This window comes from Ixodes scapularis, unplaced genomic scaffold, assembly GCF_016920785.2.
Source record: "Ixodes scapularis isolate PalLabHiFi unplaced genomic scaffold, ASM1692078v2 ptg001200l_1__unscaffolded, whole genome shotgun sequence".
Taxonomy (NCBI): domain Eukaryota; kingdom Metazoa; phylum Arthropoda; class Arachnida; order Ixodida; family Ixodidae; genus Ixodes; species Ixodes scapularis.
In genome coordinates this window covers 338,750-362,316 of record NW_024610116.1, presented here as the reverse complement: position 1 = coordinate 362,316, position 23,567 = coordinate 338,750, and the positions used below count along the sequence as shown (strand labels likewise).

The following is a 23,567-nucleotide window of genomic DNA, read 5'->3' as shown; positions in this document are numbered from 1 at the left end:
TGGGATGAACCTTCTATTTAACTTATGGATAGAAGTGTAAAAAAAAACCAGACAGTAGGGTGTGCCTTTCAATCTTCTATGTAATTCTTCACAATATGAAGGCTCTTTTGTCGCGCTTTCGTGTAAGAATATTTTTAATGCGAGAGCATTAACTGTATCATGGAGCGAGCCGACATCATCAGCTTTGAAGCTGCGCCAAACGGCGCCTTAAATCCTTTCTCCAGCCAGCTCCCAGTTATGAAGCCACGCGAAAAGCCTAGCCAAACGGCACCTGGTTTCCCCGATCCCAAGGGAGCGGAGTAAAGCTGATGAATTTCGGCTTCGGTCCCATTGGCTGGCGAGCGTTGACGAGGCTTTCACTGGCTGCTGCGCGTCAGTTCAAGTCACCGCCACCCCGTTGCGCTGCGTGTCCGTCAGCGCGCCGCTAACACGAAACGTCCAACGTCAGAGCGGCGAGAAGAGGGCGCGCCCTGCCGTCGACACAAATATGCTGCAGACGAAATAAGGGAGTGGAAGAATGACGTACATGCTTTCGCATTTACAACTCATAAGTGCTTAGGTGTACCTCGAGTTTTTTTTTTTTTTACTGACTTTCGCCTTAGGTAGTAGGCTGACGTCGCTCTACGGTATTCAGCAATGTTGCGCAACAAAGCACGCATATCCTGTCATTCAGTGCATAGAAAGTGTTATGTGTCATCCATTTGGCCTGAAATTTGTCGTACATCAATCAGGCTGGCCGCAGCATAAACGTTAAAATGTTCCAAACAAACGAGAGGGCTTTCGTGGAAGTCGCCTTATGAAGAGATTTAAAACATTTAGAAGAGTACAACAAAAGTTTTCTGGAATGAAACTGCACTAGAATTGTAAGGAGAGAATCTAATCAGGTTAAACCAGTAGTAAGTGTGACTATAGTATTAATTCTACAGGAACCTGTTTCAGTGTCCCCTCAATTGTCTAAGACAAGGAAGCCAAATTCGCTTTGCAAGTGTACCTTCAATTTCTTTTCAGTTTTATCGACGACTGCTCAAAATTGACACTTCCCTACATCTGCTACCATGCTTAATAACTCCGTCTATGCGGTTGATAAACAATAAAACCTTTGAAATGAAATGTGTAAATAATGATGCGTATAAATATTATTTTGTTGTTAAAACTGCAAAAAAACGGAACGAGCTGCAATGTGATATTATGAACAGAACAATAATATTATTGCCTTTGAGAAAAAAGCTGGAAAGTTTAACGCGTATGGAACTTTAACTTTCAGTGTCTGCCGATCATGTTGCGCTTGAATGTTCTCAGAAAGTGTACGAAGTCTATTGTTACAACTTGTAATTGCGGATTTTTCTTCTAGTCCTGTAGCCGACTTGGTTAGAGGAAACCGTGTTGATAAATAAATGAATAAATAATTTGTTTTTTTGTGCATGCTGTGTTGCGACGAGAAAAATGCGAGGGATACGATCAAGGTCTCTTGCTGGTTTCCGGGCCTGCTCCTTATAAGAAAGGGCTTTTAGTGTTTCCATGTAAAAGCGCTGTAGATGTGATCGTGTAAAAAATTATCCGGCTTCGACTGAGGCACCCTGTCCCTAAAAAAGGGTTCTGTCTTCAATAAATTCTTAGGTGTGTCCCAAGACGCTGTGTGCTGTCACTTCCGGTAATGTGTCTTTCTATTCCTTCCCTGCCTCAGGTTAATTTATGTATAAATTTTACCATCTTTCCTCCTCACTTACCTTCGGCTAGTTTCTTTCTCTGGATGTCGTTCTATATTTCCCTATACATTAACAATACTTTTCGAGCAATGTGAGCGCACTCACCGGCAGGGCCACTAGCCTCGTCCCGGCCCAAGCGGTCTCGCTATGCTCGTGCCGAGGACCCTTACAGCCGTCGCACACAGCAAGTTGGCAGCAATTCTTTCCCATCTCGCGTTGTTTTCAACAGTCTATGTATGCTGGAAGGCTAACCAAATGATGTAGAAAACTGCATCGAGCACTGATTGGCGATTCTCTCGGGTCATGTGACATGATGTTGAAATGTAGTTTTTTCCTATGCAGTTTGAGTTATGCTCCTAAAACGATGCAGTTGACTCGGACGTCAAAATATCATCCAATGCACTTTGACGATGCAGTTAACTGAGTGGTCGAGACGAAGCCGGAGATCGTTCTGCATTGTAAAAGATAGTGGCCCTAACATTTGCGTCTATACTGTTGGGTTCGCCCGCGGATCGAGTTTTTAGAGATCACCGCGATGCTTTCGAGACGAGCGATGCGAGGTTGCTGGACAAACACCGGCTGACTCGCTGGCTGTGCGACCAGCTTCGCGGAAAGCTCCGGCGGTGTCATGAAGGGTTTCGTGTGCTGACGGTCGAACAACAAGTCCTCGAGGCTCTACGCTTCTACGCTGCCGGCGGCTTGCAGCGAACCGTCCGGAGGGACGAAAACATTGGTGTTTACCAGTGCTCTCTGAGTCGCGCACTTGTTGATGTCACCAACGCTATCATCGATTGCCTCGGATCGAAATGGCTGTGTTTCCAGCAAACTCAAGCAGAGAAGGGGCTCACAAAAAGGAAGTTCTTCGATTGATGCAAGTTTAGTGACGTGATCGATAAATATTCTAAATACTCTTACACAGTTTACCACGACTGTGTTGCGTAAGCCTGTTACCGTGCCAAGCAACGGTAATAGGCTTAAGTTGAGCTAGTTTGTTCATACTTCAGGTAGAGAGGGAAAGAAATACTTCATTTTAAAGCAGTTACTTCAATTAAAGCCAGCTGAACTAGAATCAACATACACATAAAGAAAAGACCATACAAACCGTGGAACTAATAACTAATTTTCTTTTCTCTCCTCTTTCACTACGAGCCCCACTTGAAGAAAATATTCTTTTTCTTCTTTTTTTTTTTCCTACTTCTCCGAAAATTTAACCCCCGAAGAAAGCTTTTTTTTTCTCGTGCAGCACGAGAGAAGTTACACTAACGCAGTCCAACAAAGTCGAAAAGTCAGATTTGTCGTTAGTCGTTTATACAGCAGGAGGTTAGTCTGCCTGAACATGGCGACAGTGCTACCCACTGTAGATGCCCAATTATAGCCAGTGCAGTACGACTGCTAGACGGGGTTTTTTAACGTTCACCACGCAGTAGTGGTACACGGCCGAGCAGCACACGCTCTATCCAAATCCCGTGCTCGGGCGAGGCACAGACGAGTATTTCAGTGAACCTTCCATTCGGCTCGCGTTTTGATGGATGATCCTTGGGCGTTTAGCTCGTTCACAACTCTGTCCCACAACTCGTCTCACTCAGGCTTGGTCAGAGGACCGTCAGGGACGGCCCTCACTAAATCTTGGGTTTCTATCAAAAGGCCGATCAGAAGGCTAATCTGGTGGACCGACACGCGACGACTTTAGTTGCGCTTCTTTGTGTTGTCGGCCATGACCCTGCTCAACGTAAAGGGCTGCAGCTAATGCTAATAGTTTTATGCAAGTTAAGTAAACTAAATATTTCATGTGACAAAGCTGGAAAAAATACTTTAATTAAATTTCTCTGCGCTATAGGTACGGAATGCTTAAGAGTATTGGTTTCTAGAACCCTTCACTACCGAGTTCGGCGATTCTCGGAAATTCCCCGTAGGGAGAAAAATATTGACGGAGTTTCAACTGTATGGCCACGGTTCGGCGACCTCACCGGACACGTCATGGTGTAGTTCTCTTGCGATGTAGTTTGTTGGCGATGGAGATTAGGCTCCTCCCACCTTCCGACCGTCACGATGCAGTTTATCCACTGCTTTTGACAGCATAGACGGACTGAGCTCCTTGACTGCACCTGTCATAGGAATACAATGCTGTGCTCTACTGGAAATTGCGGATGTGTTGTCGGCGAAGACACATGGCGCCGTTTTCTGACTGTTCCACACCCGGCACTGCACACTTCACCCAGGCATAGTGGGCTAGAAAGTGGGGTGTGACGATCGCACGAATGAGAGTTGTCTGCAATTTGGCCAGCATAATGGAGTGTCATTCTTAAATGAACAAAATCAGCTCCTATACTCCAGCGGAATGGTTGAAATGGCGGTCACTGTGCAAAGTGGCGCTCCTGTCGATGTACACGCTAAGAAGGTTCGCACTCATAAGGGTGGAAATCAGCTTGTCCAAGGGCAAACGCAAAGCTGGTTACAAGAGCAACCTTGACTTGTGCTGAACAGCGCAAAAATATGATGATGGTAATCTTAGCAGCCCACTTTGTATATTTGTTTACCAGCAGCTAGTTTAAAGGCATCGAACATCACATACTTCTTTTACATACCCAGAAACCACAAATATAGGGAGCATTCACCTGCGTCACTTCCAGATTTGATTATGACGACACCGCCATCTCGTTATGTTGCTTTTTGTGCGAAACAGTGAGAACGTGTTGGAAATAGCTGGAGTGCACGACGCCCATTAAAAAAACTGTTACTTTGCACGGCTGTCTGGCTACTTCAGCCGGTCTGAAACAAAAAAAGCAAGCGAACTTTTTTAAGATCTCGATGATTATCATTCTGCGAGGCTCCACATGTCACGAGCAATCTAAGCAGTGCCTAGAACTGTGGTTATTCCGCATTAAAAGAGAAATAAATTTTCTACGCACAGCCTCGCACGTTCAGCTTGAAACGCTCTCAAAGCAGGTGCGACGAAAGTCCAAAATATTTACTCACCATCATTCGCGTGTCCGTTATAAAACCGCTTACAGTGTAAAGAATGCAATGAGTCTACTCACCCACACGCGCGTGCACTTCGAAACGTTCACAATGAAAACATAAAAACCGTAACAAATCTGCACTCGCTCATACGAGTGTTCACTGCCGAGTGCTTAGTAGCACCCACGGTGGCAGCGCCCGAATGAGTGGAGACAAACCGCACTTATCGGCCTCAAGAATACAGGGAATTTTCAAGAAAAGAACACCGTTGTTTTCGGCCCGGGTAAATAAACTAGGCGCCGCAGAAAGCTTAAACTCAGTGAGAATGTGACGCGAGCGGTTGGCATAGAACGCGACATTTTGAGAACATGACCTCACCTGGATCAAAAGATAAGTGAGGAAAAACAAAATTATTTTAAGGCCGAAGTTTTTGCTTAGCCAAACTTCGTCAGAAGAGGAGCTGACGTTACGGACGTTTGTGGGATTTATCTTAGGGGAAAATTCTTCTCAGCAAGAAAGGATATCTTGTTTTCTTTCTTGCTTGACAAGTTTTTATTTTATTACCGTAAGATATGTTAGAGGCACCTCAAATATGTCACTTCTCGTTCTGACGCTGTCAGACTTTGGTGCACGTCGGCGCATACAGAAACGTTTTATGTCTTAATTATGTTTTCATTTAGGTAACAGCATGATCTGAAGATTTCGCGTTTGATCCCAACCGCTAGCGTCCCATTCTCACGAGCTCGAGCTTTATGCTGTACATTGTTTATTTACCTTGCAAAAACACGGTTTCCTTTTCTAGAGGGCTGCATGTAGAATGCGTTATCGTGCTTTAAGCCCGGCTTCGCGGGTCGCTGCGCGTCGAACTTTCCCGGAACATGCGTCACTTAAGAGGATTGGCTGGTGAAAACCGGAAGTTTTTAAGATCTAGTGATAGTGACCTGGAGGGGGCCTATTGATTAACATAGAACATGTTTATATCATGAAACGACACCCCAATTTATTGTAATCAAGGAGGGATAATTATACGAAACTCCATGCCAAACTACGCACGTATCAATGACTGCGTTTCCATGCGTCATGTGACGTCGCATCAGACTTGCAATCGTCAGATTTTATGCCTCATTAATCAGTGTGAACACCGTGCTTCCGACGCACCGCAGCGTTTTATTTTATTGGCCACTGTAAATCTTGCGGAGAAGTGTGGATTGTGACAACCACACAAAAAATCCCATTACATTCACAAAAACAAAAATAAATTCCAGCGCAGCTACGAGGGTGAACCACGTCGTAGCACTGACGCTTAGGACGAAATTCGAATGGCACTTCAGTTCCGTGCGATCTTTGCGTTATTTTTCATCAGAGCCTCCGCCACTGTGAAGATGGAAGAGGATAACGCCGTTTATGCACTAGAGGTTTAAAACATAATTACTCTTCCAGGGAAGCACACACAAATCACATTTGGTTTGGACGATTCTCCTACAGTCATTGACAATGACTAAATGTTTTCTTGAATATCAAATGTGACCGCAGAATCCATTTGTCGTGATGGGATATCTTGTTCGAATGTTCATGACTTGACAGAGCAGCAATGTTGTACAGAACGGCGTTACAAGGAACGGCGTTGCCGGAGAGCGTTCCTTTTAGGGGGAGCGATGGAACGCCGCCGTTTCATTTTGCATTGATTGAACTGGAAAGGGACACAGGTTACATGTTTACTCTAACGGAATAAGGAACGGCTTTCCTTTTGTTTCGTCCAGGGGAGTAAGTTTTATTTTATTCCTAAGGAAAATTCTGAAAAGTAAAAAAAAAAAAAATAACATCAATACGAAGAGCAGGGTCTCGTTAACTTTTTGTTACTTATCTTAGGGTTAATAGTGTTGGGTTCTCGCTTGGTAACAGTGGGGCACAGGACCGCTGGTGGACACTGATTCGTTTTTCAGTGCCTAAGACTGCGGTACAAAAGGCGAAGCTTTTAGTCGAAGGAAAAAACACAAAAAGAGGGACGTCTCAAACTCAGCTACTTTCTTTGCTTTAACGAACCCTCTTACACCCAGTAATCTGAGGCCGACTACGGCCTTCACTGAACTTCCACAAAGAGTCCTACAGTTACATAAACATGAAAAGAACAGGTTACCAGACACCGAACGCACGTTTATCACCCAAACAATGGTCACTTAAAAATACAAATAACTTAAGCTCTATTCCCCCTCCCCGAGTCGCCCACCTTCAAATTGAACAACGAATTCAGCTTTCAAAGAGAAGGACTGCTAGTTTTCAAGACTGAGCTTCCAAAAGCCCTACCACTTCTTCACATGCTCGTCTTGCGAAAAGCAACATCGAGATCAACAAAGAACTTTGTTAGATTAAAGCTTGTTAGGTTGTTATAAAACGATGGTTCAATGTCGAGAAACAGTACATTTGACTCGTCTGAATCGCCTACGACAAGCATGAATATAGTGAAAACGTGAAATTTTAAAGGAGAATATATCAACAAATGAAACCTTTCATCCGCTTGTTTTCTTCTCCTGGTAATCAGCAAAATACAAATGTAACGCATGTGTAACGGTACGTTCCAAGTTTTAACTGTTATTGGAAAGAGTTCCCTTTTCACAGATGGAACTTGTCACGGAAACGCGTTCCGAAAATCAGAAGGAACGAGGAACGAGCTTTCGTTCCTTTTTTGAGGAACGTGTACTGGTTCTAGTCTGGCCCGAGCATACTCGCGCGGACCGCCACTGATTCAGAAGCTTCTTGGTCTCATTGAAATTGCGAAGATAAAAAGGGAGTGCTTCATACAGGCTTGCCTTCGCAAAGCTTGGTGATGTAATTGGGGGATCGAAATTACCCTCGTGATGACAGCTGGACGCGGTTCATGAATTGTACACGAAAACTGCGTGTGCACTTGACTTGGGTTCGTAACAATCAATGCCTTGGCGCACACTCGGGTAGTGGCTCGTGTTCAACCACTGCGGTCATGAGAATAGCCGAACTCCAATGTTACGAGGAGCTCAGCCGGGGTTTTCTACATTGCCGACCCCTGCGCGTGGCTACGAATAACGTTTGCGGCATAGGATAGGCACCAGGTCACGTGGCTGCTTGTTCTTGCTCCGAATTGAAGGGATGAATGATGCTCATACTTCTTGATTTTTTTTGTCTGCATCCGTTGCTTAGAAAGGAAGACTAAGGCAAGTTTGTTTGGCTATGAACGTTAGGGATGGATTCTGAGCAGCATTTAGCGGAAGTAGAAAATTCGTTTCATGGGCCCTTAAACTAAGATCATGATGCTCACTTCACGCTCATTCCAAAACGTACGTTCGCGGCAAAGACACGAAGAGCGTAAAAAGTCTGTATGCACCCGCACTGGCGTTCACTTTGAAGCATCAGACTTGATTTAAGAATTGCAGCCTGGTTTTCGGTCGAATAAACAAATTGCACATCGCAGAAAGCTGCAACTCCGTTAGAGTGCGACGCTACTGGTGGGGCAGGGACTAGCAGTATTTCAAAAACAAGTATTTGAAATACGTATTTCAAATATTTTGTGTATTTTGCATTTGCATTTAATTACAAATTGGGGGATGTATTTGAGGTGTGCCTTTAAATACTAAAACGTTGGTATTTCAAATACCATTGTAATTAAATATAATTTTGTGGGCGAAAATGTATTCCTCAAATTTATTGTCACTGTCCAGAGCAGGAAGAAAACTACGTTCTGTAGCGAATGCAGTGTTTCTCAATGAAGCACATGTGTTCAGTGACTTTGTCATTACGGTGCCAGTCTAGGGAAATAATAGTGACGAAATTGACGTTCACAGGCAGACTGGTTAAATAAGTGCCTGTGACAACTTGTGACGCTTTTTAGCCTGATTTTCATCCATATTTTCGCCTCAACATTCTAAATGCGCGGGTCATCCAGATTTTCGTAACTGGTGCGAGTTGCAACAATAAAAAATTCTCTAGCTAGTGCTGCGCGTCTTGGTCGTCTCGGTTCTTTGTTGGTCTATACCAAAATGTAATCGACAAAAAAAGCTGCGTAAAACTCTGTACTTTTTTCACCTATTACGTCCAAGCTGATTACATTTTTTTGTGATTATATTTCTATCACGTTACTAGAACCGCGCACACTAACTCCCGAGTGTGCGATGCAAAATTAAAATTAGATACCCAGAAACCCGTTGCAGGTATCCTGAAGTCGCTGACGCAAATTTTAAGGAATTTATTTGGAAAAGTATATGAAGGAGACCAAATACATTTGGTTGTATTTGTATCTTGTACCTAAATGCTTTTTTGGAAATGTGATTAGATTTGTAATTAAGTACAATTTTGACGAAGTATTTTCTATTTGTATTTCAATACATATTTCCATGTATTTTGCCCATCCCTGGGTGGGGAGAAAATGGAAATGTGTGAGAACATGACGTTCCCTGAATCGCAACACACACAAAAAAATCCACATTGTTATATGAGCCGAAGAGCACCTAGAGCCAATGTTTATCAAACCAAGATCTGAAATCCTGGACGCTTGTACCATTCACGAAGCAGTTACTAAAGTAAGGAAAAAAATCTTTTTAGCAAGAAAGAAAGTTCCTTTCTTTTGGTGAGAAGATTTTTTTATCATTAAAATAAATGCTACATTCGCCGACAATGTTATATATCCTTTTGAGAAATACTTGGTTGAGGAAAACGTTGGCTCATATAAGTAGTTTGAATTTTATATTTTTTGATTCAACTAATATCATGCTCTTAATATTCCGAATTCAGTCACCACCGCTGGCGCTACGTTTTCGTGGCATTTCAGATATCAACAGTACTTAGCTTGTTTATGCAAGCCCAGAACCGTTCTTTCATTTTTTATATAACCCTGTAGAATGCAGCGCAGCCAAACGCAATTCAATAAAATGGCGTACACGTCGTACCAAGCAATTCGTGGCGTCACCTGGATATACTCACTATAAACAGAGCAAAAGGCATATCAAGGAATCACAACCCTGTTGATTGTTCTATTACCTAACATACTCGTCAATCAAATACAGTTATTATCAGGTTATCTCCTCTATTAAAGAGGTTACCAGAATTTAGTTTTGTATATGTCAATATTTTATCCAAAGCATAAGATGTCTAAGAGCAATAGATTGATCTGAAATAATTTGGTAGGAGTAAACATTATTCGATCTAGTCACTGAAATAGCCGTTGCTAAAATTGTTCTTAAAGGGAAAACACCTTTGGGAAAGCGTTTTCGCCTAACTTTAGTGTAGCACATTTTTCTACAGCCTTCTCACAAAGTTCAAGATATGCAGGTCATTTCATGCCACAGCACGTTGTGTCGCGATTGAAATGTAATATTACTCAAATTGAATGGGCTGAAAGAATGAATTCATTCTTTCAAGTCCCTTACTGTGTGTGGATGGTACATGGCACTGTTTCCTGTGTTGCCGTCTCAACCTCGAGCGTTGGACGCTCCGGGAAATAGTTTACTAGTGGTGAAGTCTCTACACCCTGCAGAAGTCCGAACGGTCTGGTAGTGACAAATTTTCAAATTTGAAACTTAACGAAGAGGTGATGCTAGTGTGTGTCAGGCAACCGACTTTGGCACTGCTGGACAGTAAGGTGGCGTTTTTGAATTTGGGATAGCAACACGTGCCATAACGCCGCTATGAAAGTGCCTCGTAATACGCAGACGGGGGGTGAACTGCAAAATCCGAATGGTCATTTTCATGTGTTTTTTTATTAAAATAATTCAGTTGATAGTCAGCGCTCGTTCTGTGTGTTTCTTCTTCGCCCACGTCTGTAGTTCGCGCTGTCCCAAGATCAATTCCCACCAACTTGCCCAACTATCCATCCTTCTATGATGCTAGTGTACGCAACAATAACCTCAAGACTTTGGAGCTTTTTCTATTCAAGAAAGGCATTGACAACTCAAAATTAATAATGGCCTCCGATATTTAATAAGGAAGGACATTAACAATGCCGAACACTCCGCCCGAACAGAAAGGCCTCCTTACCCGCTAGGCTTTAGTCATGGAAGCTACCACCATCTCTTGGCTTGGCATCTCTATAAGTTCAGTGTCTCGCAAGCTATAAAAGTATCCAGTATTTCTCTAATAAAGTATATGACTCTGGTAGCATTGGCTATAGGGGACGTGCGGCAATCGCTTGCTTTTGCTGGCGTCCGAGATTGGTCCAACGCCAGCACCTCAAGAGTACCAAGCGCGTAGTGCTGAAATATCAGCGTCCCCTACAGGAGGCTAGGACCGTGGCCAGATATATAATACAAGCGCTGCGTCGGCGCTGTGCTGAAACGTGTGTCCTGACTGTCCGAAGACGAGTCCGAACGCTGACGTTCCAAGCAGCACAGATTTGGCCAATCATGGATCAATAGCTAGAAATGGTTCTTTCGCCAGTGGCCACACGGTGGCCATTCGTCGGCCAATGCTTGTCCGATGACTGATGGCCAGTGGCCATTGGCAAACGGCCATAGAACGTCAAATCATCATCCAATGACTGGTCACTGTCTGGCGATTGGCCAGAGGACCATTTCAAGAAGTTAGCCAATAAATGGACAGATCTGCGCTGCTTGGGGTAGCGCTCAAGTTAGATCCGTGGGCAGTACCCCATCACTTATTAGTACTATGGTATCTTCTTAGAGAAGACAGCAGAGCCACAACTACGCACTCCTCTGCGTCAAGCAGCATCTTGCTTGTGGATGACGTAAATTTGATTGACTCAAGTTACTGCACATATTTACGGCCGTATTCTAAAACCCTACTCAACTCCAACTCCACCTGCACTCGATCGAGTGAAAAAAAATACTCCTTCATTCAAGACGCCCTTGAATTTACATACGTCTTGGCGATTCTTCCACGAATGAATTCCTCGAAATATCGTACTCCACTACAGCGTTACCTGGGATTTCTACAAACGAGATTATACCTACATGTTTCGTCTAAATTTAAAGCATAATTTTTGTGCAAAAGATGCACGTGTGCTTCCGTCACCTTTAAACGAATCTGCTTTACAGGTATTGAATTGGCGGAGTTCGAGCTTTTTTTTAGCCATCTCAAAATATTTAGTCATTTTATCTTAAAAATAACATAAGCTCTTTCTTGTCCGCCAACGATGTGAGAAAAAGAACAGTGGCCATTTTTTCTTGTCTGAAATTAACGAGGCATCGGGCATTTGCTGCAGACTTGTGTCTTAGAAAATCTGCTTTGCACTGAGTTGTTTTTACTGGAGTTTCCTAACTAGCCCAGTTTTTTTTATCTTGGGCATCATCCCAAATGCAGCCGTGACACTCATAGCAAGTACTGGTGCCTCTTGACGTCTCTACGCCAGCAGAAATACGTGTATTAGTTAGACTTTTTGGTGTGAAACCACAGGCATCTGGCACAGAGGAGTTAATGATTGTGACAGTGGCAGTATAAACCATGTGTTCAACATCCTAATTTCAGTGCGAGCTTGAATTGCCATTTCGGCATTTTTTCCAGCGCAGCTCTTAGGCGCCAGTTTCCGGCTTGAGCTGCGTTGGCGTTGCCGTCGCCGTCGGCGTAACCGGCGGTGCATTATGGGATGCGTTACGTCACTGATGACGTCATCGGTATCCGCATAATCACCGTCCCTGATGACGTCATCAGTGATGTCACTGATGACGTCATCGGAATCCGCATCGTCATCGTCGCTGATGACGTCATCAGTTACGTCACTAATGACGTCATCGGCATCTGCACCGTCATCGCCATCGAAACTGATGACGACATCGGCATCATCACTGATGACGCCATTGCCATCGTCACGTGACCTCATAGGGATCACGTGACCCCATTGAGGTCATGTAACCTCGGTGACGTCACGTGACCCCCGTGGGGTCACGTGACCCTCGTGAGATGAGGGCGACGCCGCTCGGAGGGAGGAGTAGCAGACAGGATGAGGAGGTGACGAGGAGGGAGGAAGGATGTACCTTCCGTTCGGTACCCTTCCCCTCCTCCTCCTCAAGAGCTGCGCTCTAATCCGGCGTTACAGGGACTTGCAAACGGCTTGCGTTTTTAACTGTGGACTCAAACCCTTGTGCATGTCCGCTGAATAGCTGCTGCTAATGCACACATCAAAATTGCTCGCATGTATTCTAAACTGGTACCGTTAAAAAGCTCGTTCCTCAGAAAAGCCACCTTCGCCAACGGCAGGACGCGAAAATTATGATTTGTCAATAAATAATTTATTTGCCTTAAAATAAAAGAGCGAAGCCTTTTAAGCCGAGCGCGATCAAACCCACGACACTTCGGTCGCAAGCTAGACATACTACCGGGTACGCCACGCAAACAAGCTTGCACGGTTTGGAGACGAGCGATGGTTTATATTTAGCTCTCGTGTTCCACCTTCTTTCATTTTTATTGCTTCATGTAAATAAGAAGCCCCGAAAAATATACAAAGCCTATGCACTCACTAGCGTTCGACTACGTTTTCTTAACATCACTTGTTGATACGACCACAAGTTACCATAAAATTCATGCTTCGTATGTCGCCCGCTGAACTATTCTTTGAATCGGTTGCCATGCCTGGAGCCCGGATGTCCCGGTGTCCAGCGATCATAACTCAACGGCTACGTTCGAGACGCTTTCGCTGGTGTTGAGAATGCTACGTCTTTGCCCCGACCGGGGTTAAACGTCCCGACGTAAACATATTCGACATTCTCTGATGGAATGTAGGTTCACCATTTTCTACAGGACCTCGATGCGTATTCAGCCCCCTCCGCCAGGCGAGGGCACCTTGGAAGCCGGCTGCGTGTGGACAGGAAAATCTGCGGATTCCCAGATCGGGTATTGTAGCAGTTTAAGGACGCTACAAAGGAAAGCAGATTCTCGTTACTTGAGGGAAAGTGGTAAGCACAGAAAGGCTTGTTTATGATCAGAAAGCAGATAGCTTTTTCCAGTGGGTGTTGGGCAAATTTTGGAAATCTCAGTTAACACCAGTGATACTACTGACAGAGCATCCGACCCAAACACTTCTAGCTGCTTGAAGCTTCTTTCCGGCAATTAGGGCATTCAAGAGTATACCTGAATACGTCCCGTTTTATTCGCGACCCGTTAGCGGTGCGACATTACTTTTAGAAAGTTTTGCTGTCATTGCTACCATCAGGCAGAGCGGAGTCGTAAAAATAGCCGATAAACCTCTTCAGTAGCGAGACAGAGACCTGAAGAGAGTGTATTACTCTCCTCTTTGGCGATCGTAGGGATGTAGCGAAGCAACCAGCCGTCTTCACCCAGCAGATATGAATTCCACGCCCGTCGCTGTTCCAGTGGCCATCGAGGACGCGGCCGTGTTCGGCCCCGGCGATTTCATTGAAGGCTCAGAAGAATCCGGGTTCTAGAGCCCTCGCAGTCCCACATTTGAAGGGGCGTACGAGTGAGGATCGCGGTCAAGAGCGGACGGGCCATGAGCACGCGGGGGCCAACGGAGTAGAAGACGAAGATGTCGCGAGGCATAGCTCGGGCGGCGAGCTCAAGGACTGTCGGCGATGGACTCGGTGAAAGCACAAGGCGCTGCGTCGGGATAATCCAACTTTGAGACAGTATATCATTCGTATGTTCTCGCCGAATGATTCCTCCGTATCTTCCGCTGAATCATCTCGTTCGGGGCGGTCGAGGTGGGCGTCATCTGGCGTAGGCTAAAGTGGTCACCCACATTTTTTATGTTGCGGCAGAGTTTCGAAGGATGCTAACGATAAGAACTGGGCCAGTTAGCAATGTATACGGTTAAAATAGCTGAATGTAGAAAACACTACAAAGAAACCAGGACACCAAAAGGTTCAAAACATTCTAGAATTCGAAAGTCCTTTTGTCAACTGTTGACAGACTGGCAAGCCCTTCTGCTTGTTTTGAATAAAAAAACAAAAAAAGAAATAGAAATTCAAGCTGGCCACAAAAACGCTTCAAATCCACCAATTCAGTTCATCAAAAGCACTGAATTGGTGCATTCAGTTTAAATTGGGCTCGCTATATTTTTAAAGATAACTACCATATATATACCCGAAGGAAAAATCCATCAATGTAACGCTGTTTGGCAGTCAATGTTTTCTAGTGGACCGCTGACTGTGCCTGACTGTACGTCAAGCATGACTGATTGGCCAACAAGTTACTCTGACCTACAGTCAAACTCCAGTCAGACTCCGCTTGTCGGCTTTCTGATGGTTCCCTGGTGGCAGTCGGCCGCCGCGAAATGCTATCAGGATGTCTTGGTGGCGATTCTGACTGTACATCGATTGTCTCTGACTGTACGTCAAAAAGCTTTGACGTGCAGACAGACGTACGGTCAAAGGACGTAAAGTGCGTTCGGATACCACTATTTCGTCAAATCTATGAATACAAAAAGTAATCTATGCACGAGAAAGCGATTTCGGGACGTGAGCCCATAAAACCGCTGACGTTAGAGATATGACACGCAACGGACCGACAACCTTGATCAGAAGCCCGCCGAAGCGCCGAAGACGACACTTCGCCGACTTCGCTTCGCCCATAGAGACTTCGCCGAGCTTTCATGAACGATCGCTCTCGACTCGTTTTGTTTGCCCGCTTGCTTTAACCTGTCGATCCTGCTCGGGCTCTACAATGTCTTATGTTTTGGTAGAATTTCTACTCGACAAGACCCAGCCTGTTGTGAGTTCCGACGATGTAAGGGACTTTAGCGGTGTAGTTGAAGACGACAAGGTGTACTAGGTCTACTGGGCCGGTGACGCGCGAACAAAAGGATCGCTCTACGACGCGAAAGTACTCTACATGGCAGGTGAGTAGAACTGAAGTACGTCGAGTGATGTACGAGTGCTTTGCATAACACGCTGACGACTTAACTGCATTTGTAGCCGAAGCATCTCGTATAAATTGAATAGTCAAAGCGAGTTTCCAAAGCGGAGGCGTAGCATAGTGGTTAAGATGCCCGATTTGTATGCGAGTGGTCGCGGTTTCGGTGCTCTGTGAACCAGCTTTTTTTTTTTCTTTTTTTTTTTGAACATTTTGTATTATTGAGGCATTTGGCGATATTTATGAGTGCGTATAGCGTTACTCTTTTGTAAATGCTGCCCTTGTTGATGAAATTCCCTTGGCAGTGGCAGTCAGACGTCATCTGATGGACCATCAGATGACGTCTGATGGTCCATCACGTTCCACCAAGGCTGCTGACTGGCAGTCAGTGTCCCAAATTACGCACCTTGATGGAATTTTCAATAGGGTATTCATATTTTTTGCCATAAATACGTTTTAGACAAAACATGTGGTATAAACCCGTCTTAGACATCCACGGAAACGGTTTATTGGAGTACAAAATCTCGACGAATTTGTCCGTGGAGGACTCTCCGAGAATTGTCTTTACAGCTAAATAGTTCATGAGTTGAGGAGTGCATTTTTCTCCACTCGACTGCCTGGAGTTGGACTTTGAGTCGAGTAGAAATTAAAGGCCGACGTAAAACCTCGGTTTTTTTTTGTTTTTTTTTTTTATAGGGAAGATAATATTCTTAGCGCTCCTCTTTTCCTAAGCTGCGAGGGGAGCCCAGTTGGGGCAAGATGAAAAGTGGAGACGATATAGGAAAGAAGGAGGCGGGCAAAAGTGGAAAGCGCGAAGTGTACGTCGGGTCTTAAAGAACACGCCCGTCAGAGTTGCTCCCACCCTTGTCCTCTCCCTCACTCATTTTCGCCCTCTCGCAAACTGGACGAAAAAAGCGTCGTCAACTCTTCCATACTCCTTTGCATTTCAACTCCGACCTGAGACGGCACTTCGATATAAAGGAGCCAATGATGGAGCGCCAAAAGTGCATTGTCATGGCGTTCGTTGTCTTATTGAGTTTGCTATCAGCGGCTAAACGAGTCACGCACAAACATGTGCAAGATTGCGGCGCATTTACAACGCGTGATTGGCTTTTATCGTTTATAAAAACGCACGAAGACGACCAGCACCGTGATGATGACTTTTGCCGCTGCCTGATTGGCTCCATCGAGTCCTAGCATCGGCTGCGGTCCAACTTAGCGTGAAATGAAGAATAGTCCTGGGAGGCGAAGTTGGTTCTGCTTCCCCTACTTAGTTTGCGCGGCGTTCGGTAGCACCAGTCGCGAGACTGCTCTCACCTTCTGGGGCCCTAAACTCGTGAAACACGAAGTTGGGGCCGAAGTTGAGGGAGCGCACCGATTGGACTATCACGACGATGACTCGGCGTTTTTGTCGCCTACATCCAATCGGCGCGCTCCGCCAACTTTCGGCTCCAACTTTGTGTTTCACGAGTTTAGGGCCCCTAGCCGACCATAGTTCCGAATTTGATGTTCCTGGCCTTGGTTTTGGTCCTCTTTCAATTTGTCGTGCTCCGAGAGATTGGTTGCCCACGATATGGTTTTCTCCAAAAGGTGGCAGGTACGTTCAGTTATCTGAAGGTAGTGAGTGTGTGTTAGGCCCGCGCAGGGCTCTCAAAGATGTCGCTTTGGGGCGCAAAGTGCTGAGTGCTCTATACACGAAATTGGAAAATTCAAAGTTATTCCAACAATGAATGTTTTCATTAGTCGTGGCATATTATATGCAACTGAACGACCACCCCTTACAATAACGGTTTACTTATATTCATCTCTGCTTTCTATTTGTAGTTTTGTAACAGGAACGTTGCATTTCCGGTAAATAATTTGTGGCGCAAATTAATTACGAGACATTCGCTACAACGTTTTATAATTACTTGTTAGCTCTGATAGGTATAGGGAAATGTTAACGTTTCATATCATATGTGCTTTGTTTCATCACACGTACGAGCGCACTCAAATACATAAATAGATACAATCACGTGCACACTACTTTACGCGCAAATTATTGAACCTTCTTTATACATTACATGGTTAAGTGATAATAGAACATATAGAGAGCCATAAAGAATACCATAACGTTGCACTTCTGACGTTTGAGTCGCCCTATCGGCTGGTAGTGTGGACTGCGCACGGACTTAGCTATGTGTGAATAGAAGCATAGCTATACGTAAGTGCTCAGCTGAAATGAAACATTGCATTAAAAATAGCATACATTGCTCATGAAATTTATTCTGGACTCAGGATCGTTATCTTATATCATGGGAGCTCTACTCTGGCGGCATTCTAAGAACTACTGCATGACAGTCTTGGGTAGTAACGCGTTACTAGTAACGCGTTACTGTAACTTCGTTACTTTTTTGGTAACTTGTAACTGTAACGAGTTACTTTTTAAAAATGTAACTTGTAACTGTAGTTCTATTACTTTTTTCTGAGGTAACGATGAAAGTAACGACGTTACTTTTGTCGTTACTTTCCGGTGTTTTATGAATAATATATCACTGAACGAGGTGCAACTTAGCCATTCCTTGCACTTTCTAAATCGTCTATTCCGACATTTCGAGTGTCAGGTTGGCCTTGCACAAAGCTGTTAATACGCTCTTTCTCGCGAGTCACGACCCGAATATAGCCACGTGTAGATTTTATGAAAAACATATCTAGTTATATTTACGCACGCGCTTGTACTTTGTGACTGAAAACTTACATCTTAGTGTCTTGAAGCACTACCGATGTTGTGGTTTTTCTCTTTTCTGTACAAACGCATTTTAATCAGGTGAATCAACCGTGAAACAAGAATACACGGGAAGGACACTTTGCATGTCTCGTATTTTGATTAGCGAAACTACTCCGGCACTGCGCACGTTTCGTACTTTGATTTGCGCCACTACTTTGGCATGGAAAATTTCAAACACCAACTTCGAGAAGCAACTGCTGCGAAGTTACAATATGAACTAAAAAGCGTGCTTTTTATGATATTGTAGTGAGTGCGCAGGCGAGCTGGTGGAAATTAACCATTCTGATGTTAGCCTGAGACTGAGGCAGGAAAAGAGGAAGTTTCAAAGTAGAAGAAAAAGGAACAGTCGAGGATACGTCTCTAACACAGCTAAAGACAAGTTTATTCGGTCACCCTCTTATATACACTCCACAATCTTCACCACAGAACCTTCGCGACCTCCAAAGCCAAAAGATAACAAAGAACTCATCTCTTTCCACCACAATAATCAAACGACCTTGACAATCCTACAAAGCCCCCTCACCAACACAACCTATCTCCTCTCTCCCGGAAGACGATCGACCTTCGCGTACATAGCACACCCTCCTCCTCTCCTCCCCGGCCCACAATCCCGAAACAACCCGGCAACAAAAGATACCAATCCACCTGATCCAAACCAAAGACACAAAGGAGGAAACCACTTACACCCTTTCACAATCAACAACCACTTAACAAAACTCTCAAATCCGCAAGAAGGTTTTTGCACTGCTGCTAAGCTGTAACGACACTTGACTAATCAGTTGCCCATTGATTTCATTCTTATTGTTTCCTTTACAACCCTTTTGATGTCGTTTACTTCCCTGTGTATTATTTCTGTTTCGGACCAGCGTGGTATACAATTATTACATTCTTGAACATGTTTCGCTATTTCCGAATCAGTCGCGTTGTTTTTGACATTTCTTTTGTGTTCAGTCAATCTATCATTTATACACCTCGACGTTTGACCCACATACTTAAAACCACATTCTAGGGGACTTTCGTATACCACTCCATTATCACACGGAATAGACTTTTCTCGATGCATTTTTGTGCATTCCCTTACACTCTTGTGGAAGGGCGTGAGCTTACTCAATTTATAGTCGGAACTAAAAACCAGATCAACATCGAACTTTTTTGCACAAGCCTTCAAGTTGTGAGAAATTTTGTGATAGTACGGAATTACAGTAGTTCTATGTTTTGGCCTTTGCTTGCGGATTGCGGATTTGAGAGTTTTGTTAAGTGGTTGTTGATTGTGAAAGGGTGTAAGTGGTTTCCTCCTTTGTGTCTTTGGTTTGGATCAGGTGGATTGGTATCTTTTGTTGCCGGGTTGTTTCGGGATTGTGGGCCGGGGAGGAGAGGAGGAGGGTGTGCTATGTACGCGAAGGTCGATCGTCTTCCGGGAGAGAGGAGATAGGTTGTGTTGGTGAGGGGGCTTTGTAGGATTGTCAAGGTCGTTTGATTATTGTGGTGGAAAGAGATGAGTTCTTTGTTATCTTTTGGCTTTGGAGGTCGCGAAGGTTCTGTGGTGAAGATTGTGGAGTGTATATAAGAGGGTGACCGAATAAACTTGTCTTTAGCTGTGTTAGAGACGTATCCTCGACTGTTCCTTTTTCTTCTACTTTGAAACTCCCTCTTTTCCTGCCTCAGTCTCAGGCTAACATCAGAATCGTGCTTTTTAATTTTATGCAATAAAACCTTGTAAGGGGCGTTTTCTAATTTTTTTCTTAATTTTTTTTTGTGTTATAGAAAAGTAACTGAAAAGTAACGTCGTTACTTTTTAAAAGTAACTGTAACTGTAACGAGTTACTCTTTTGTTGCGGTAACTGTAACGGTAACTTCGCTACTTTTTTCTTAAAGTAACGGTAACTGTAACGAATTACTTTTTAAAAGTAACTTACCCATGACTGCTGCATGATATAGCGCTTAATGGGGGGGGGGAGCAGTTCGTGAGAAGGGGTGGCCGCTTGCTCAATGCCGAAATCACTGCCGGTCAGGAGACAACAGATCAAGGTTGCCCGCGATGCGAATTTCCCTTTAGCCTCGCAGTCAAGGACAACCGGGAGAAATGTGCTAGTGCCCTTCAGTTGCGCTCTACCACAAGGTGCAAGCGTTCCTGCGGAGAGCTACGGTGTCCGGGGAGGGGTAAAAGAAAGAAAAAATCGCCAGCCTCACGCCTGAAAAAGAATGCGCAACTGCCAAAATCCAGGAAAAAAAATAGAAAAAACGACCTAAAGAAAAAGGAAACATGAAATAAGTGATGAAAATAAAAATAAATTATCAATCACTCGCAAAATGAAAAAGAAAAGCAGGAACATTAAACACTTACTAGTCCAGCAGTGTGAATAGAGTTTTTTCTGCGTGGTTAGCTTAGTTCAGGTGGCCCCATCGTAAGATTCTTCCTCAAACCGTCGAAACATCGAGTGTTTACTAATTGCATCATTTAAACACTTACTTTGGAACGCCATTCATGTACCTCCATACAAAAAGGTGTTGATAAGTATAAACTGGCTGGCGTTCAAAATGTTTGTCGTGTCCACTATCTAGCAAACGGCCTGCCCTCTCGGGCTGTTCCTTGACCTTGACCTGATGGAGAAGTACTTCACCCGCCGCCATAATAGATTTTGCATAAAATTAGACCCCGTTTGTGTGTTGAGGTCACTTTTGGTGACCACTGTTTAAGCACATTTTAGGAGGCCAACACCTACCACTAAAGAGAGTACATATAACGAAAAAGCCTTTTTGCCTTAAATTTCTGCATTCCAGATGTAAGTTGCCTCGTTCAGCTGTGTACTGATAACATCTATGACATAGGAGTGATCTGTCAGTCGTTTATAAAGGAACTTATGTAAAGCATCCACTACAAAATACCTGTTTTTGTCATTATCCATGTTTATTGGTCCTTATATTATTCAGCTGCATAGGTTTGCTCAGCACTCAGGTCCCGAGCAAACCTATGCAGTGTTCAAACCAGGTTGACTATAAGCAGAATGAAACTTTTTTTTTTTCACATTTTGAATGGATGTTACAAAATAGATGTTTCGAAATACATAACAACCCCCGAACCTATGCAGCATAGAACAAAATATAATCATTATACTCAAAGATATTGTCGCTCAACAGATCGTTTTAAGTACTCCTTTTTTGTTCGGTGTATAGATGAATGGAACAAGCTACCCGCACGTGTTGTCAAATCCGAAGATTTCATGTCATTCGCAAAGGAACTAGAGTTTGTGTATTTATGTAATTAATTTTCTTTATATTCATGTTTGCTTTGTGTGTATGTAATTATGACATTTTATTTATGTTTGCTATTTATACCACTCCTGACCTGGCCTTACGGCTGGCAGTAGAAATAAATAAACATAAGAAATACATAACTAAATAAATAACTTTTTAATACAATCGAAATATCACGCTAAAATATTTAAGGTGTTTTGTTTCTACCTAACAAAAAATTACGAAGCAGAGAATAAAATGCAAGTGCTTTGCACACGGGATGACAGAACATAACATAAATAACGACGAAATAATTGCCATAGACTAGGGCAGCGCTGTAGCGCGAAACAAATATATCGCAGTATATTATCGATAATTTTATGTAAGTGTATTTCTATATCGAGATACATTTTGAGAATGCATTTGTATCTCACTAGCGAAGTGCATTTGCACCGTAACGTTTTATCTAGACACTCTGCTAGCTGAAACGTTTCGTTACGTTTGTTGTCGATTTTTTTTAATAATCTGACAACCAACTTTTTGGCGCGGGGGTCGTGCAATAAAATCCCAATATGACGTAAACAGTGGCCTGAGCGCGAGCACTCTCTGCAACGCCACGTTGGGGAAGTGATGTATCTTTGTGTGTATCAATATTCGTATTCCAAGTTACTTTTTACATTTATTTCCGAAGCATTTCAGGGGTATCCCATTGCGTTAAAACAAACCTACAGAGCGCGACACTCTTAGCGCGATCAAGCGATCACCGGCTTTTACAGTTTTTCTCTTTGAAACCAAGGGATGTCATCCAAGTTATTATTGCTACGGAAAAAAGCTCATTTAGTTCTACAATGTAAGCGATAAAATTTCGTGCTCGCTAATACTATTTAGAAGTAAAATGCAAAAAGGCGCCGATGTCGTGTTCGCGCTAACGCTGTTGCGATGTGTACCTCAATATTTGTATTTCGTCCATAAAATGCCTGTATCTCAGCATCTGTATACCGGTATACCTCTCGAAGCACATCTCCGCAGCACTACCATTAAAGAATGCTGAACCGGAAATTGAGTTTCAAAAACATTAGGCCGCCGAAGCGTTGTACGGGGCCCTACAAACTCCGAAGCCACACTCATACATCGATATCTCAAACGAATGGCCTTAGTTTTGGAAATGGGCGCAATCAAGCAAGGACAATGACGTCACAGTCCTCTTGGAACATTTGAACATCTGGCGAAGCGGCCTCCATTTTCTGCTCCTCGCTTCGGTTAACCATCTCGAGGAAATGAAAAGAAGGGGCAAGGGAATGTTTCGTTGGGGCTCGTCGGCCCTGTTCAATCGCGCAATTCATTTTCCCGAAATACGGTTATCTGTTAGAGACATCACCGTATCAGTGATTTTTGGGGTTCTGCAGCTTCCCGTCGATTGCTGCAGCCTTTTTTTGAGAGCTTCAAATTTAGCGATAGCATCCCTTTAAGGACGTTTTATGATTTACTTTGAAAGTAATAAGTTAATGACGATTTTGTTTATTTTTTAGCGGGAGATGGGGACACGTGGTCTCAAAGGTTTCAAATTTCGACAATTGCGTTTTTATAAATGCATCAGCGTGCTGAAGCCGTTCTGCATGTTGAAATCCTGGATATATAAACAAAAGATTTATTCACGTTTTGTTTGAGCGCAGTATTGAACAAAGCATAACGTAAAAATAGTTGATGGACAAATATTCAATGTTATATTTAAAGGTGATTTTATTTTTCAGTCTGTAACCTGATGGTGAAAAAAGAGTGCTTCATTGATCCTCCAAGAAGATGCCTGAAAAAATTCGAAGAGCATTGCAAAGGTCCGGCGTTCAACTATACGATTGATGACTGTCCTTACCCAGAGAGCGAGATATAAAATTAAATGAACACTGAAGGGCCCGCAAACTTGAATGTTCATATCATAAACACGTTTTTGCAGAAACCTCTTTTTCTCTCTCAAATCATATCTTTGAACACCACCAATTTTCGAAGCTATAAAATTGTACAGTACTGCGTTATAGCTGCTTGATATATTTTGCAGTCATATTTCAGTTAATCTTGCATAGCTGCGATACCCAAATTGTCATAAAAATTTCCGAAAT

The 23,567-nt window shown here is 43.6% G+C and overlaps 1 protein-coding gene across 1 annotated transcript in view; it reads left to right on the top strand.

Annotated features, from left to right (window-relative positions):
- Positions 1 to 23,341, top strand: part of LOC115325021 — a 42,501-nt gene extending 19,160 nt beyond the window's left edge. Inside the window, exon 5 of the mRNA XM_029985721.2 lies at positions 23,205 to 23,341. Within this exon, the coding sequence (XP_029841581.2) occupies positions 23,205 to 23,341 (137 nt within the window). The remainder of the gene's footprint in view (positions 1 to 23,204) is intronic.
- Positions 23,342 to 23,567: the final 226 nt, after the last annotated feature.